General features: G+C 55.5%; 1 protein-coding gene across 3 annotated transcripts in view; it reads left to right on the forward strand.

Annotated features, from left to right (window-relative positions):
• Positions 1-664: 664 nt before the first annotated feature.
• Positions 665-14,545, forward strand: part of Pax2 (paired box 2) — a 91,598-nt gene continuing 77,717 nt past the window's right edge. For all 3 annotated transcript variants that reach the window (XM_013017814.1, XM_013017815.1, XM_013017812.1), the window contains exons 1-2: positions 665-874; positions 11,205-11,315. In XM_013017814.1, the coding sequence (XP_012873268.1) occupies positions 856-874; positions 11,205-11,315 (130 nt within the window). In that variant the 5' untranslated portion in view covers positions 665-855. The remainder of the gene's footprint in view (positions 875-11,204; positions 11,316-14,545) is intronic.

The following is a 14,545-nucleotide window of genomic DNA, read 5'->3' on the forward strand; positions in this document are numbered from 1 at the left end:
GAGGGGACCATAATGTAGTAAAAAGCCCAGTATTCAAGCAGGCCAAGTGAATGTGGGAGGGATTGGGCCTTGGTCCCTTTGCCCTTGGCCTTCACCACATCTCCAATGACCGTGGAAGCTGGGATCTTTTCCTTTTATTCTATAGTTGTTTCATTTGTTGGCTTTAGAATCCTGAGCAGAATAGCTCTCCAGCCGTACCATGAATACACTGATGACCCATTCTCTAAGAACAACTTTGTGATGTGCAAAAGTTAGGGTAGGTCTGTAGAGATCTTGGAAATTGAGCCTGAGACCTGAAAGCTTATGGTAGGCTGCGGAGCCTGAGGATCATCGGAGTGGGATAAGGGAAGTGCCGATAGTCGTGGGCAAGGGAATCCGCAAAAAGTTGTGGAATATGTGACAGTGAGAATGCCCCTGAACGCAACGCTGTACAATGAAGGGGAGCGTGCGCCAGTGAAGGAGAGGGGGTGGGGTGAGAGGGTGTGCCAGCATCTAGACCCACGATTCGGTCTTTGGGTGCCTCCGGCAGCGGCAGCGAGGGTGTTGGCTTGCCTGCGGCTGGCTGGGGACCTCGGTGCCAGTGCGCGCGTGTGCGCAGGGCGGAGGCCCGGGGGCTCCTCCGCGGGTGGCGGTGCCTCGGCGCGGCGGGGTGTGTGAGCGCAGGGTCTGTGAGTGCTGGCACGAGCGGCGCGCACAGCCCAGGCGGCGGGCAGCCTGGGTTATCTGAGCAGCTCCGTCTTGGGTGGCTGCGCCCAGATCTCTGAGCGGCAGCGGCGAAGGCGAAACGCGCTGACAGACTTGGGAAGAAGAGAGAAGCCAGCCCCGGGCCCTGGTGGCTGAGGCGGGGAGCGGAGCATGGAACAGAGTCAGGCAGGTAAGAACCAGAGGAGCCCGTCAGTTCTGCGGGGAAGGGTGACGGTGAGGAGGGATGGGGGTGGCCGAGGCTAGCAAGATTCCCACTCCTTTCCCGGCTTGACCCAGATGGCAATAGTAAGGGCTGGGAACCGACGTTCTCTGGACTTTCCCCCTCCTGTTGGGCCTCCTGAGCCTTCCTTCCTGATGTCCTCCGAATCTTCTAATGAAAACTTTCCACCTAGAAAATGTGAGTTTTGTAACTTCTCTTGCTTCTTGGCAAAAACTTGGTGTATCTTTCTTTTGGGTGTCCAGGACTAGATCTTTCTGCTTTCTCTGCAGGCATTAAGTATTTTGCAAAACTTCCCCCAAGTTGGGAGTGTTGAGTAGGCCTTGGTTTCTAGTGGAGAGTGAGTGTGGGCGTGGACACCTAGTCTAGTGGGCAAGAAACACTGCCTAAGTCTGTGTGCACACATGTGTAAGAATCGTGTGTATTTGGTTATGAACACTAGTGTAAATGTGCCTAAGCTCTGCAGGGAGAAGGTCTTGTCCCCAAACTCAAGACTCTAAAGACAGGTTCAGGGAAGAGAAAGTGGCAAGGGACCAGCAGGCTCAGAAAGGGAGGAGAAACTGAAATCATCTACCCGAAAGGTGATGACTGTTCTCTATTATTTGCCTTTCTCCACCTCCCCTAGGCTTACCAGCTCACCTCTGACTGCTCCCATTAGGTATCCTGGTATATTGGGGGGGGGCAGGGATCAAATACCCAAGTTTAGTTCAGTAGTGGGAGAAAGGGAGATAACTGGATCAGGTTCCCAGAGTTTTCCAAATAATTCAATAGAGGTCAAGGTCTACCTCTGGCCTTTCTACCTCACTCCTCACCTTCCCCAAATCTCATTTCTCCCCCTCCCAACTCTCCCTGCTCAAGTTCCAATTCTTTCAGCTGAAAACCCAGCCTATCTCCACCTCCCAGCATGGCTTTTGCTCTAGTATCTTGGCTCAATTTCGGAGCTGTCTCCATTCTCCTCCAGGGTCTTGCCCCCACTGGGGAACCTAGGCCCCTAAGAGTGCCAACTGCCGCCTCCTTGGGCTTTTAGGGCTCTGGGCAGACCCTCCACACCAGAGGTTTAAGTAGGGAGATCAATAGCAAACAGTTGTAATGATCTAATTAATTATGGCAAAATTAAAAGCGAGTACAAAATCAATCTCTGATGGTGTTGAAGATGGAATTCAATTGAGAGCCCATCTGTGCACCCCCTCGACCGTATAAATATGCAGCCCAAGGACAGACCTAATGGCTGGGCCTTCCTGGGAACCTCTCTCCCCCTTTTTCTGTACAGAGCTTCTCTCTCACAGACTCTCTGAATCTATTTTGCCCTCTGATGCCTTCTACCCTCCACTCAGGCTCCCCCTTCCCCCCCCCCTTTACCCCAGCTCCTGAAACCACATTTCAGTTTTCTTACCATGCAGGCACCTCTTCCTGCCTTATGGGTCTGAGGTGCAATGCACTGGGTTGCCAGTCTCCCACAGCCCCATCCAAGCCTCCCCCTTAGCACCTCAGGAAGACTTGAAGCAGAGTAATGGGAAATCCCTATAAGTCTGTCAAGGTTCCTCATTCCGAGTTACTCCAGATGGGACCCTGGCACTTCCCACTTGGCCAGGGGTGCCTGCGCTTACCCGTGCCTGGAAGGGGTAGGCTAGCTGATCTTCGGGTGCATGGCACAGAAAGCCAGTAGAGCAGGCTGGTATTGAGCTCCAGTTCCTTTCTTTCCTTTCCTGGAGCAGGGCTCGCATGCCTTGGCTCGGGCCAGGAGAGAGAAGAGCTGTGGAGCTGAGCAGGAGGCAGAGGGAAAGAGCCTTTCCTTTCCAGGTGCCTCCACCAAGCCGGATCCCAAAGTCGTCTGCCTCCCCAGCTGCCTTTTCTCTTTTCTTCTCTTTTTATGTCCTCTCCTGCTGTCCTACCTTTATCTTTTCCATAACCACATCTGGCCCAGGGCACAACTCCCTGGGGACCCTGTGTTCCCCTGAAGACCCTGTCTTCCTTCTGGGCCCAATCCGGCTAGATCAAAATGATGTTGACAGCTAAATGCAATCCAGCGAGAGAGAGTGTACCTAGCAGACGTGCTGCCGCAACCAACCGCTGCAGCCGGGTTTGCGGAAAATGCGGGTTTTAGTTAGTTTCCCTGCGCCTGTTTCTGAGCAGCAAAAAAAAAAAAAAAAACTCCCGGAAAGGGCAAAGGAAGGTGTAAGGGGAAAGCATGAGCAACTAGGTCAATTGTGATTTTCAGTTATTGCAGTCCATACCTCCAGAACCATAAAAATAAGACGTTTGTTTCTGTGCTCTCTCTCTCCCTCCTCCCCGGCCTCTCTTTCCCTCCCACGGGCAGTTTTTGAGCTCCTTGCCAGTGACGCCTTGCCTCTCCCTCCTGGAAGCCTAGGCCCACTCTGAGCTCATCCTGAGTTCTCAGGTCTCTGTCTCTTTTTAGAGATCCCTCCCAGTGCCTGATACAACCACCAATTCCGCCGAGCCTGGGGGTGGGGTGGGGGGCGGTAGGAGTAGGGAATACAGCCTGATGCCTCCCGCCCCCTTTTGCTAGGCCTCCTCACCCCGTTATTAATTGCTGTGTTGACCTGCAGGATTGATTGGTGGCCCTGCTGGAAGAGACTGCCGAGGCCTTGGCCTCTGAGCAGCCTCAGCTGAGGGTAGTGGGAGGAGGGGGAAGCACTGGATGTGGGTCCTCTCAGCCCCTCCTGGAACACAACTCTTAGCTCAAACTCTCCACCACCCTTGGACGCAGTCTGCAGATACCCTTAGGATACTGGAACAAACACTCCCACAAGCTCCTCACCAACGCATGCTCTATATCCAAGGAGACATATCAAAATTTCTCAATTGATTTAGAAATTAAAAGGGTCTTCCCTCCCTTCATTAGTCAGTTTCTTCTAAGTATTTGTTAGCTAGGGGTCTAAACCCCATCACCTGAACTCCTGGACCTGGGATCCTCTCCTCTCTTTTACTTTACATCTTTTCTTTTCTAGGAACAGTAACAAAAAGTTGGGATTATCTTGGATGCAGGTGATCCTAAAAGCCTCAAACAAAATCATCCCCTCCCACCCCCCCACCCCCGCCCCACACCCCTCAAAGAGACCTTGCCCTGGTTTCTGGGCTATTCAGTTCGCGCCTTTTGTTTCAAACTCTGGCTCGAAGAGGGTGGAGGGCAGAGATGTACAGTTAATCCGGACAGGAGTCAAACGCTGCCCACTTCCTCCTCTCTGCTCCCCTCCCCCGGCCCAAACCGTGGTCTGCGCACACAGGCTGGCGCACACAGCCTCAGCAACACCCCCCGCCGCGACCGAGGCTACTGAAAAGTGGGCTGAATGCCCCCAGGTGTCCCGACGCTGGTCTGGGCGTCAGCGGTGAAGGCAGACGTCTACAAACCTTGGCAGGTCCCGAGAAGTCTCCTTCTCCTTTCCCGAGGCCGCTCTCCCTGTCCTGTCAGTCCCTTTCGCCCCGTGTCCCCTAACCCCCCCCTCCGCTCCGATCCTTTGTTTCCAGCCACCTCGCAGTCGGTCCCCCGCCTCGGTGGCCCCTGCCCTTCAGCCTCCCAGCCTCTCTGGCCGGTCTCGCGCTGCCTTACCCGGTCCGGGCTCTGGCGCGCTCTCCTCCTGCTCCTCACAAGCACACAGCTGCTGGGAGAGGAGGAAGGGAGGGCGGGCGCGCCGCGGATGGATCCGAGACAGTAGATTTGGTGTGTGCTCACAACTCCGGGGAAACTCAGCCCGGTGCTCCCGCCCCCTCCAACTTTTGCTGCGGAGCCACTCGTCCTCGCCCGCGTTGGGCCCTTCCTCTCCCCGTGTATTGGCTCTCCCCGGTTTCCAGCAGCTGGAGTTGTGAAGCCCTTTCCCAGCACTCATATCCCTTTCCACTGTTGCTGCCACCTGCCCCCGTCCTCCGCAGTCTCCGGGGCCTGGGGTCGCAGTGGCGGTGGCCAGTCGCACTGAGGATGTCCTGGGTCCTCCAGTAGCATCCCCCTCGATCACAAGTCACAGCCCGAGGAGCCCAAGTCCTCGGGCCGGCTGGGAAGAGGGTTAATCATTACTTCCATCGACAGTCAGCCTCACTTGGACTTTCTCACCTTGGCTTGGGAAGGAGGGGAGAGGGTAGTTGGCCAGGTGGAGACTTTGGCTTGAACCAAACCAGGCTCTTCCGGCCTTCCAGTGACAGGTTTCTTTCCAGTGCCTTCGCACCTCTTTCACGACCTCTCTGATCTTTCTTCCCTCCTCCCCCTCCTCCCCTTCTACCTCCTTTCTGAACCACCCCGTCTGAGCTGTAGCTTTGGCAAGTGGACTGTGGGTCCTGAGAGGGCCAATTCTCTTTGTTTGGAACAAGACTGGACGGAATTTCCTTCTCTGAGTCTCTGCCAGTGGGCGGGCTCCTCCCAACGTTTTTGGTGGACTGGCAGAAGGGGACCAGACTGGAGGCCACAATTAACCTGGCTGGCTGGTGTGTGTGTGTGTGTGTGTGTGTGTGTGTGTGTGTGTGTGTGTGTGTGTGTGCAGGAAATGGGACTGGAGGAGAAGGAAAAGGAATAGAGCAGAGTGAGAAACATGAATAGGATGTGGTATGGTCAAAAGCAAAGGGCTAAAAATCCTTGTATGGAGGAAAGCAAGAAGGAGCGAAGTGAGGAATCCCACAAAACCTTTGTAGAACAGAAGTTGGATGAAAAACATTACTTCCCTGCTCTGACTAAATGCCCCGATCCCTCCCTCCCCTCTTCATGGAAGGATAGGGGTTCAGAAACCTGGGCAGCTATGGATTCATCTACTATAGAAACGTTGATTTTTTCCAAATGGTTCTTGGTTGGTTCCAAGAAAGGACAAGTATAAGTATCCCCATTTTACAGGTGAAAAACCGAGGCTTTAAACAGAAACAAAGGGACTGTGTAGGCAGTGGCAACCGTGGAAGAGTCCTTTAGCTGAGTCAGGAGTACCAGGGTCTCTCTGCCCCTCCCCTCATCTTGTTGTCTTTGGTCAGAGATCTCCACTACTCACACCCTGTGAACTTGCCGGCCTGATTTCTTCTGGATTAACTTTCTCCACCCAGCCCCCTACTCCAGTGGTTCACCGGCAGCAGCCACCTAGCTGCCCCGTGCCACGAAGGAGGCCGCTCTGGTGGCCAAGTGGCTTGCATTGTCATTGCCCCCTCAAAGGGGCTGCGAAAGGCTGGACAGGTCGAAAGGACCTCATGTGAGAGGAAGTAGGGTTAAAGGGGGGAGGGACCAGTCAGGATAAAGGCCCTGCACGTGGGCAAGGTCTCTACAGGACCAACAGACCCAGCAGGCGGGGCTAGCTGAGAGTCAGCCCCCCCAGGGGGTGCCCAAATATTAGGAACAAAAGCGAGATGAGTGAGACCAGGAGGGAGGGAGTAAGGGAGAGAGCGAGGAAGCAGAAATTAGGGGGTCTTAGATGAAAAAAAAAAGAAAGTAGCTTTAGGGGGAATGTGCTGTGGAGTGTGAAATTGCAGCCCATGGTGCTCCATATTGTACCAGAAGCTCTTCCAAAAAGAAAAAAAAAACCATCCTCCAACGTGACCAGAGGGCTAGGCAGGGGGAGGGGCAGGGAGAGAATGGGGAAGAGGAGGGGTGAGGCCCGGCGGGAGCCGGTCAGGCGGTTCTAGAGAGGGGCCGGAGTTGGTACACAGGCTGCCCAGGATCCCGCCATCAAGGGTATGCAGTCCGGGGCGCACTGGACCCCGAGGGCAAATGGATCTCAGGAGTCCGCCCTGAGTTTGATCTTCAGAACTTTTCTTTCTTTTTGATTGCGGTGGTGGTGACTTCTAAAACTGGGAATCCTCCAGACAAGGAGCTTGGCTGCGGAGCAGCTGCTCACTTCTCTTCTCTCTTCTGTCTCTTCTTCTTTTCTTCCCTTCGGACTAGTTTTTTCTCCCTGGATTCTAAACGGATTCTCTCCCTCCCTCCCACCCACCCCCAACTTTAATGCGTTTAATTTGGTCCGCGCTGTAGGGAGCATTTCCTGGGGAGATACACTTAATTTCGGAATTTCTAATCCCCTCGCTCACAGTCCTGTCCCTAGCTCCCCGAGCTGCTCTCGGGGAGATGGAAGGAGGAAGGCAGGCCCAGGCCGCGGGGGAGGGGCACAGCTGGGATGCTCCGCTGCAACCCCAAACCTCTACCAGACATCCCCCCCTGTCCCCTCATCCCCTCCCCCTTCCCGCACTGCTCTGGGCTGGGTGCCTAGGCCCCGGCTCAGCGCCCAGCAGATAGAGGGGAAGTAGCCTCGCCTTTGCCTCTTCTCGCCTGGGCAGAAAGCTCTAGACCAGGGACCTGGAAACCGGAAACCAAGCACCAGTGTCTAAAGAAGCATGGGGGGGGGCGGGGGGAGGTACCGAACAGGATCCATGCAAGGCAGGCACACAGATCCCGCAAAAAAAATCACTCGTGGCTTGGGGCACCTATGTATAGGTATATTGGATCGAGGATACATATTGGGGACCATTGCTTCCCAGAGACCTTCACTCAGGCGGAGCAGGCGTGGTCCAGCCCGAGACTCAAGCCCGTAAGGGAGGCGGTTGTAGTGGGGGACGCCAGGCGCCAGGCGAGCTTGGCAGGGAAGGGAGCGAAGAAGGCGAAGGAGCCGAGATCCACAAGGAAGATTTATTGGGCAGATCAGATGCACAGAGGCGGCTAATGAAGCAAATCCCGAGATGGGTATCAGAGCAACTCCCCAAAAGTTTATTTGCCTTTAAATTTCCGCAGGGAGGCGGGTGCCTTGTTTGAAGTGTAAATGCCCCTAGGTTGGGGGTGGGGTGGGGTGGAAGGGCCGCTTTGAAAACACCAGAGAGAAAAGGTTCATTTAGAGGCAGACGGAAAAGCAACCAACCCTGACAGGTTGGAGCCCTGGTTGTGTTTGGGGTTGGGTTGTTTTCTTTCTTTCTTTTTCTTTTCCCCTTCCCTCTTCTTTCTTCTTGTCTTGCTCTTTTCCCCAATAACAGACACTATAGAAAGAATAAAAAGAAGAGCAGGAAAGGAGATAGAAGGAGAGATCAGTAATGAGAGAAATGTGTAAGTCAGCCCTTCATCCTAAAGCCTAGAAGAGAAGGCATAGTGTTGGCTAACAGGTCTTCGAAATGATCAGGGAGTGTTGCTCGTTGATATATATTTTTTTCCTCTTTGACTTTCTAGGCCCAGGGACTTAAGGAAGAAGCTGCCAGGGGCTGGCCTTGCAGAAGGTTTGTGTCTGGTGTGAGTGTCCAGATAGTGTAGTGCTGGGAAGGGTGTACCAAGAGCAGGGAGTATGCCAGAATTCTCTTGACTATTATGGTTCACCACTCCTGAGAGGTTGTATGGGAAGGAGAGGTATAGAAATGCAACTTCCAGTACACTGTTAATTGATAGTCTGCTTCTTTACAAAATGTGGAAGCACCTTCCCAATACATGAAATGTCTGTTGTCTCTGCTCACAGTATGTACAACACTGTTCCAGAAACATCTAAATCTATTTAGATTCTGCAAGAGAGATTCCACCCACAGGCTGGTCCCTCTCAGAGTTCAGACTTCCTAAGACTTAATTTACTGGATGGCCAACATATGAAAACCTGGGGGCAAAGACTCCTCTCTGGGCTCCTCTCTATAGGACCCTTCTTCAATGCTCCTACCTCCAATTCTGGGTTAATTACCTTCCCCAAGGAAGCCCAAGTCTGTACCAGCTATCACTCCAGTGTCTCTTGCCTCCCAGGCTGGGGACTGTACCCTTTAGGCAACAGGAACTCTTGTTTTCCTTTTTTTTCTTCCCCCCCTCTCTCTCTCTCCACTCGAACTTAGTGCGAGTTCGTGGGGTTGTGAGGCCAAAGCAAACCCCGGAGCGCCATCTGCAGGCCTTGAGAGGAAGAGATTGGCCTTCGGGGTTGGACCCAGCACCTTCAATTCAGGGAATCTTGCTTCGCTGCCCAAAGGAAGTGCGGACAGAGGCTGGGATGGGATGACGGGGTTGGGGGGGGCGGTGGGGGGGAGAAAGGGAATTATTTTCGTCTCTCGAAGTCACTCTGTAGATGGAAAAAAGCAGATCCGGCTCAGTACAATCAGAAGGGAGGGCAAATGCCAGGACCCAGCCCTCCGTGGGAAGCTCAAAGCCCTTTGAGGCTGAGCCTGATGTAAAACCCACCCAAGGAGTAAAGGGAACCAAGAAAAACCAGGGTCCGAGATACCCAGTAGGAGTCAGGCTGTGACAAGCGGGTGCGGTCCTGTAGCCTATCTAGTGTCCAGGCTTTGGCCAAAGGGACAGCGGCACGAGTCCTAGGCCCTTCTTCCAGGTGCCAGGAGCTGCAGACAGGAGCAGACGGCGCCCCAAACCCAGCAGCCCGAGCGCAGCGCAGCTCGCGCTTCCCCGAGCCGCCCTCTCGTAGACCCAGGGAAGCGGGAGGAGGGAGCAAAGGAGGGAGAGAGAGTTAAAACATCAGCTGAAGTGCCAAGATGATTTATGAGACGAGGGAAAATATTTCATAAAGATCTCCCGGATATTCTGTACTTAACCAGTTAGAAGACAAAGGGCTTCTCCTGCCTAGTGTGCGCGAGCGGACCCCAGCGAGCCAGGGAGCGAGTGCCGGCGAGAGCTGCGGAGGCCGGGCCCGCGGCTCGGGTAGGAGTGGGGCCAAGGCCGGCGTGCTGCGCTTGCGGCGCTCGCTCGGGATCCGCAGAGCGAGAAGCAGGCGGCGCTCAGCGGGGTCGCAGCCTCCTCTTCTTCCCAGCCGGGGAGAAGGAACCTTGAACACGCCTTGGTCTCCCGCATCCTTTGCAGCCAGCGACCAGCAGTTCCGCACGGTCTTGAGATTCCCAATCCTTCTCCCCAGTTACCCGAGGGTCCAGGAAGGAGTGCAGTCTCCCCCAGTTCTCCTCCGCCCATCGGGTGGGTCCCACCAAAGCAGGTGGGTCCTTGCCAGAGGCCTCTAGCGGGGTTTTGCTTTGACCCAGGGAAAGGCAGAGAATGAGGGGTCCTAACCACGTGTGGAACAGCAGAGGACAAACTGCTGGGCACTTTGTCCTGGAACGGGAATTGAGGGTGCGAGGATTGGAGGGTATCATGGGAGGGAAAGGCGAAAAGGAAAGGATCAGAGACCGAGAGGGAGGGAAGAAGAACCTGGAAGGAACGGAAGGGAACTCAAGAGCCAAGGGTAGTCGGGTTGGGACTTGAGGTGCCGACCGGGCCCGGGGCGGAGCGGCTCCTGCGGGCGGGCACTGGCCGGTGGATGGCAGGGCTTGGGCGAGTTGGGACTGAGAAGCCCGGCTCCAGTGCGAGGCGCGCTCGGCGGCCTTCGCTCGTAGCCTGAATATTCATTAGACTGGCCCCGCTTTATCCTTATCTAACGTTTATCTTATCGGCGAGTTTCGTTTCTCCGAGTAGTTTTAATCTCGGGCTCTCATTCCTCCTCTCCCCCCCCCCCCCCCCCCCGGCCCGCTCCTCTCCCTCCCTCTTCCTTCGCCCCTAGCTCCCTCCCTCCCTCCCGTTTCCCCCACCCCTGCCCTCCCTTCGCCGGCACCGGAGTGACAGGCGCGGGGCCCTCCTCGCCGAAGCTCGGGGCTCCGGCGCTGGCGAATCACAGAGTGGTGGAATCTATTGCCTTTGTCTGACAAGTCATCCATCTCCCGGCGCGGGGAGGGGGAGGGGGTCTGGAGGGGGCTTTGCAGCTTTTAGAGAGACACACACCGGGAGCCGAGGCTCCAGTCTCCGGCCGAGTCTTCTCGCCGCCGCAACCCACCTGGGGCCAGCCTAGCGCCGCCAGCGCCGCTTGGCTCCCTCCCTCCCGGCCCCACGGCCGCCGCGGCGCGCGTCTGCCTCTTCTGGGGGCGGGGGCCGGCTCGCGCGCTCCCCTCCCGCAGGCGCCCGCTCGGACATCCCGGGGATTGCTACTTCTCTGCCAACTTCGCCAACTCGTCGTCACTTGGAGCGGCCCAGCTCCCCTCCCGGCGCCCTCGGGCCACCCTCGCCCAGCGCCTTCTTCCAATCAACGCCTCTCAGATGACCAGGTTCCAGAGGGAGCGGAGCTAGCGGCCTTCCCCGCTCGGCCTCAGCCCTGGTCCCAAGCTGCTGCGCGAGCCATGAGCCCCCAGTTCCCCTTAGCCCTGCCCGTCACCCCGGGACCGCTCTATTGACCGCCCAGCCCCGCGTCCCGACGCTGGGAAGTTGCGGCCACTGCGGTTGCAAGCCCCGGCGGGCCGGGGGAGGGGGGGGAGACCCGGCGGGGAGCGCAGCACCGCGTCCCCGGTCCCCGCGCGCCCCGCAGTAGCCGGGCGCCCGCTTACCCTTCCTCCCCCACCGTCCTTCCCTTTTCTCCTCAAGTCCTGAAGTTGAGTTTGCGAGGCGACACGGCGGCGGCGGCCGCGCTGCTCCCGCTTCTCTGCCTCCCCATGGATATGCACTGCAAAGCCGACCCCTTCTCCGCGATGCACCGTGAGTACCGGCGCCCGGCTCCTGTCCCCTTGTCGCGCGGTTCCAACCCTGTCTAGCCTCCCGCGCGGCCCGGTCCCCTGCGCTTTCTCCAGGTCCCCCCCTTTCGTTCTTCCCCTTTCTCTCATATGGTGTTGCGTGTGCTTTCAAGCAGTCTCTCTCGCTCTCTCTTTTGCCCTCTGTATCTACGCATGTCCCTCTGCCTGCCTTCCTACCTTCTCACCACCTGCTTTGCTTTTTTCACCTGTTTTTCCTTAGGTCGAGGGATCCACAGCGCTGGGCCCTAGCTCCAGTCACTCGCTCTCTAGTCAGCTCTTAATCTTGGGTTGGAAAACTAATTGGCAGGCAGTTTTCAGGGTGTTGTGTGAGTGTATTTTCTCCCTATCTCTGCCTCCTCCCTTCCCTATATTTCCTCCCCATCCCTACCTTATTAAAACTTAAGAGTTGTGAGGGTTCACCATGAGACTTCTAGTCCGGGCAACCCCTGTGTCAGGACAATTGGGCTAGAAGAGCATGGGGGTGGGGTGCCCCCTTCTGACCCTCAGCTCTCAGTGTCTCTTGGCCTTTCCAGCCTAGTCAAGGCTTCTTGGGAGTTGATTTGAACTACTTCCTTCCTCTTTCTTTTCCATCGCCCTTTCCTCTCCTCCTTTCCTTCTCTTTTGAGTTGTGAATCTGAGGTTGGCAGAAGGGGATGGTTGGTCACTTTTCCCTGCCTCTGCCCAGGGAGATGCTCTAAAAACAAAGAGGAATTCCAAGAAGAAATCGAAGTCCGGGAGAGAGCAACTATCCAAGCCTTCCAAGCTTGTCCCTAGGCAGAGTTGGGCTCCGGTCTCAGTTTTGGAGACTCCTTGCTGGCCATCTACTCCTTGCTGAGGATCAAGCAGCCAGGTCCCTTGCCAGGGGGGGTCAGCAAAGAGAATAACCAAGGGGGAAAGAACAAAAGGAAGGCAAATGCCAATGCTGAGGGAAAAGGAAAAATAAATCAAAACAAGAGGAAGGAAATCAAAGAAAATGCAAAGGATTTTATAGAAAAAAAGGAGAGAATAGAAAAATAGAGGAAAGGGGGAAATATTTCATACAATTAGAATTTAATTCTTGTCATGTCTTAGCTTGGAAAACTATATGTGAAAAAATTTTAAAAGCAGGCTATTCAAAAAATAGGATTCTAAATAGAAAACTCCTCCCTATCTGTAGATTAATAATTAAGAATAATTTGTAACTTTTCACAAGGAAACTTTTTTAGACCTGGTTCCTATGTGTGCTTGAGACAAAACAGTCAAGCAGAGAGTGCTATGTTTGTCTGTAAGGGATGAATTTAGCTTTACAGGGGAATATATATATTTTTTAAATCCTGGGATAAATACATTTCCCTAAATATTTCTCAGCACATCAGCACAAGAAACCCCACCCGGGCTTCAAGCCGCCGCAGATCTCCGCCAGCCACCCGGTTGGAAAGCCAGGGTCCTTTTCGGAGAGAGTAGAGCTGGGTCTGCACACGGTGCTGGTCCAGACCGCAGCCTCCAGGCCGGCTACCACTGCTCTGGCTCTCCTCTCCTGCGGATTGCTCCGGTGGTCCTTCGAGTGGCCGCCCACTGGGAGTCACTTTGAAACCTAAAAGGGAACAAGGACAGTAGAAGGTGGTCAGAAGAAGGCGAGAGCGCGGCAGAGCGCGGGCCCACGGGCCCGAGGTCTGGCCTGCGAGCCGCCGCGGCCCAGATCGGCGCTGGTGGCTGTGGCGCATCCTAAGCGCGACTCAACGCGGGTCCTCCGGGAGGATCACTGGCCCTGGACTCTTACCATGCTTCTTCCAATCCCCACCCCTTAGATTGGGGCAGAGGGGCCGTGCGGAGAGCCTGGGGAGGCTGAATTATTCATCTTTAATCTGCCCGCAGCTGCCGCCTTTTCATACTGGTAACGCGAGTTCTCCCGGGGCCTAAATTATTGATGGTCGAGGTTTGGAAGGAGTGGAGGGGTGAAGAGTGGGAATGGAAATGGGGTAGGGGGCAAAGTAAGAGGTTTCAACCACTGCAAGCCGCCTGATCCAGAGGTCCCTGCCCAGGGGTTTTGCCCAGGCTTGCTCTTGGTCGCCCTAGAAGAGGCGGAGACAAGTGAAGGGGCATAGGATGTTCCCGCTTTCCCCGAAATTGACTGGAGGCTAGCAGGGCAGAGCCTGCAGGTTGCTGGCCTGGTAGGACCCGACTCGTTGGCTAGAAGTCTGATCGTCTGGATTGATCAGTAACTGAGCTCGTGGGTTGATCATTCTGGGTGCAGGATTTCCAGGCTGCTCTGTGGCCAGGGAGAACGGGGCACAGGGTCGTGCCCTGGGACCTGGCGCCTAGTGGCCTCCTTGCCCCCCAAGGCTGTGTGCGTGCGGGCGCCTTGGGTTGGGTTGGAAATCCAGGGCTTGCTCTCAGTCCGGAGAACTCGTCTTCGCTGTTCGGTTTCCCGGCTGGCCACCGAGGTCTGGGAGATGAGAACGATCTGACTGGCTTGGGCCGGTGCAGGGGGTGCCCCATGAGTTCTGTGTGGTGCAGCCAGCACTAGACGGTGGATCCAAAGCCTGGCACACCGCGGCTGGCCACCGAACCCCCGCAGCCTGCTTTTCTTTTTTCTTTTTCTTTTTTCTTTTCTTGCTGCTGCTACCGCCAGCCGCACCGCTGGCTCGGCCGGTCCCAGTCTCTAAGCTCGGCAAATCCCCCAGCCACTACCTCTTCTGTCTTCCCCTTCAAACCTGATTTTCTTTCCACTTTTGATTTTAGAGAGGGGAGGGGGAAACTATATGCTTCTCAGTTCTATGACAGAAAACACAAAGAATCAAACAGGGAAAGATGTAGAATTCCAATTCAAAAAAAATGCAGGGAAGAGGCAGGAAGCACTGGTGTGTGTGTGTGTGTGTGTGTGTGTGTGTGTGTGTGTGTGTGTGTGTCTCACAGCCTCTCTCAGGGCTTGCGGCTATGCTGAGTAGACTCAAGCGGACCCTGAAACCCCCAAATCAAAACCACCTCTCAGCCCTCGCACACACCGAATATGCCTCTCGCTAGCGGCCGGTGCAGTCGGCATCTCGCTGCGCACTGGTTCCGTGCAGCGCAGCCAGGCCTTTTCTCTCCCGTTCCCTGCATTCATTCCCACTGACATTAATTCCCCCCGGACCCGCTCTCCCTCTTTCTCTTCTTCCTCTCTCCTGGCTTCTCTCTCCTGCCTTCACTTTGTCCCTGGTGTCCTGTTCTTTCCCC

The sequence above is a fragment of the Dipodomys ordii genome, unplaced genomic scaffold, assembly GCF_000151885.1.
Source record: "Dipodomys ordii isolate 6190 unplaced genomic scaffold, Dord_2.0 Scaffold36, whole genome shotgun sequence".
NCBI classification, from domain to species: Eukaryota; Metazoa; Chordata; class Mammalia; order Rodentia; family Heteromyidae; genus Dipodomys; species Dipodomys ordii.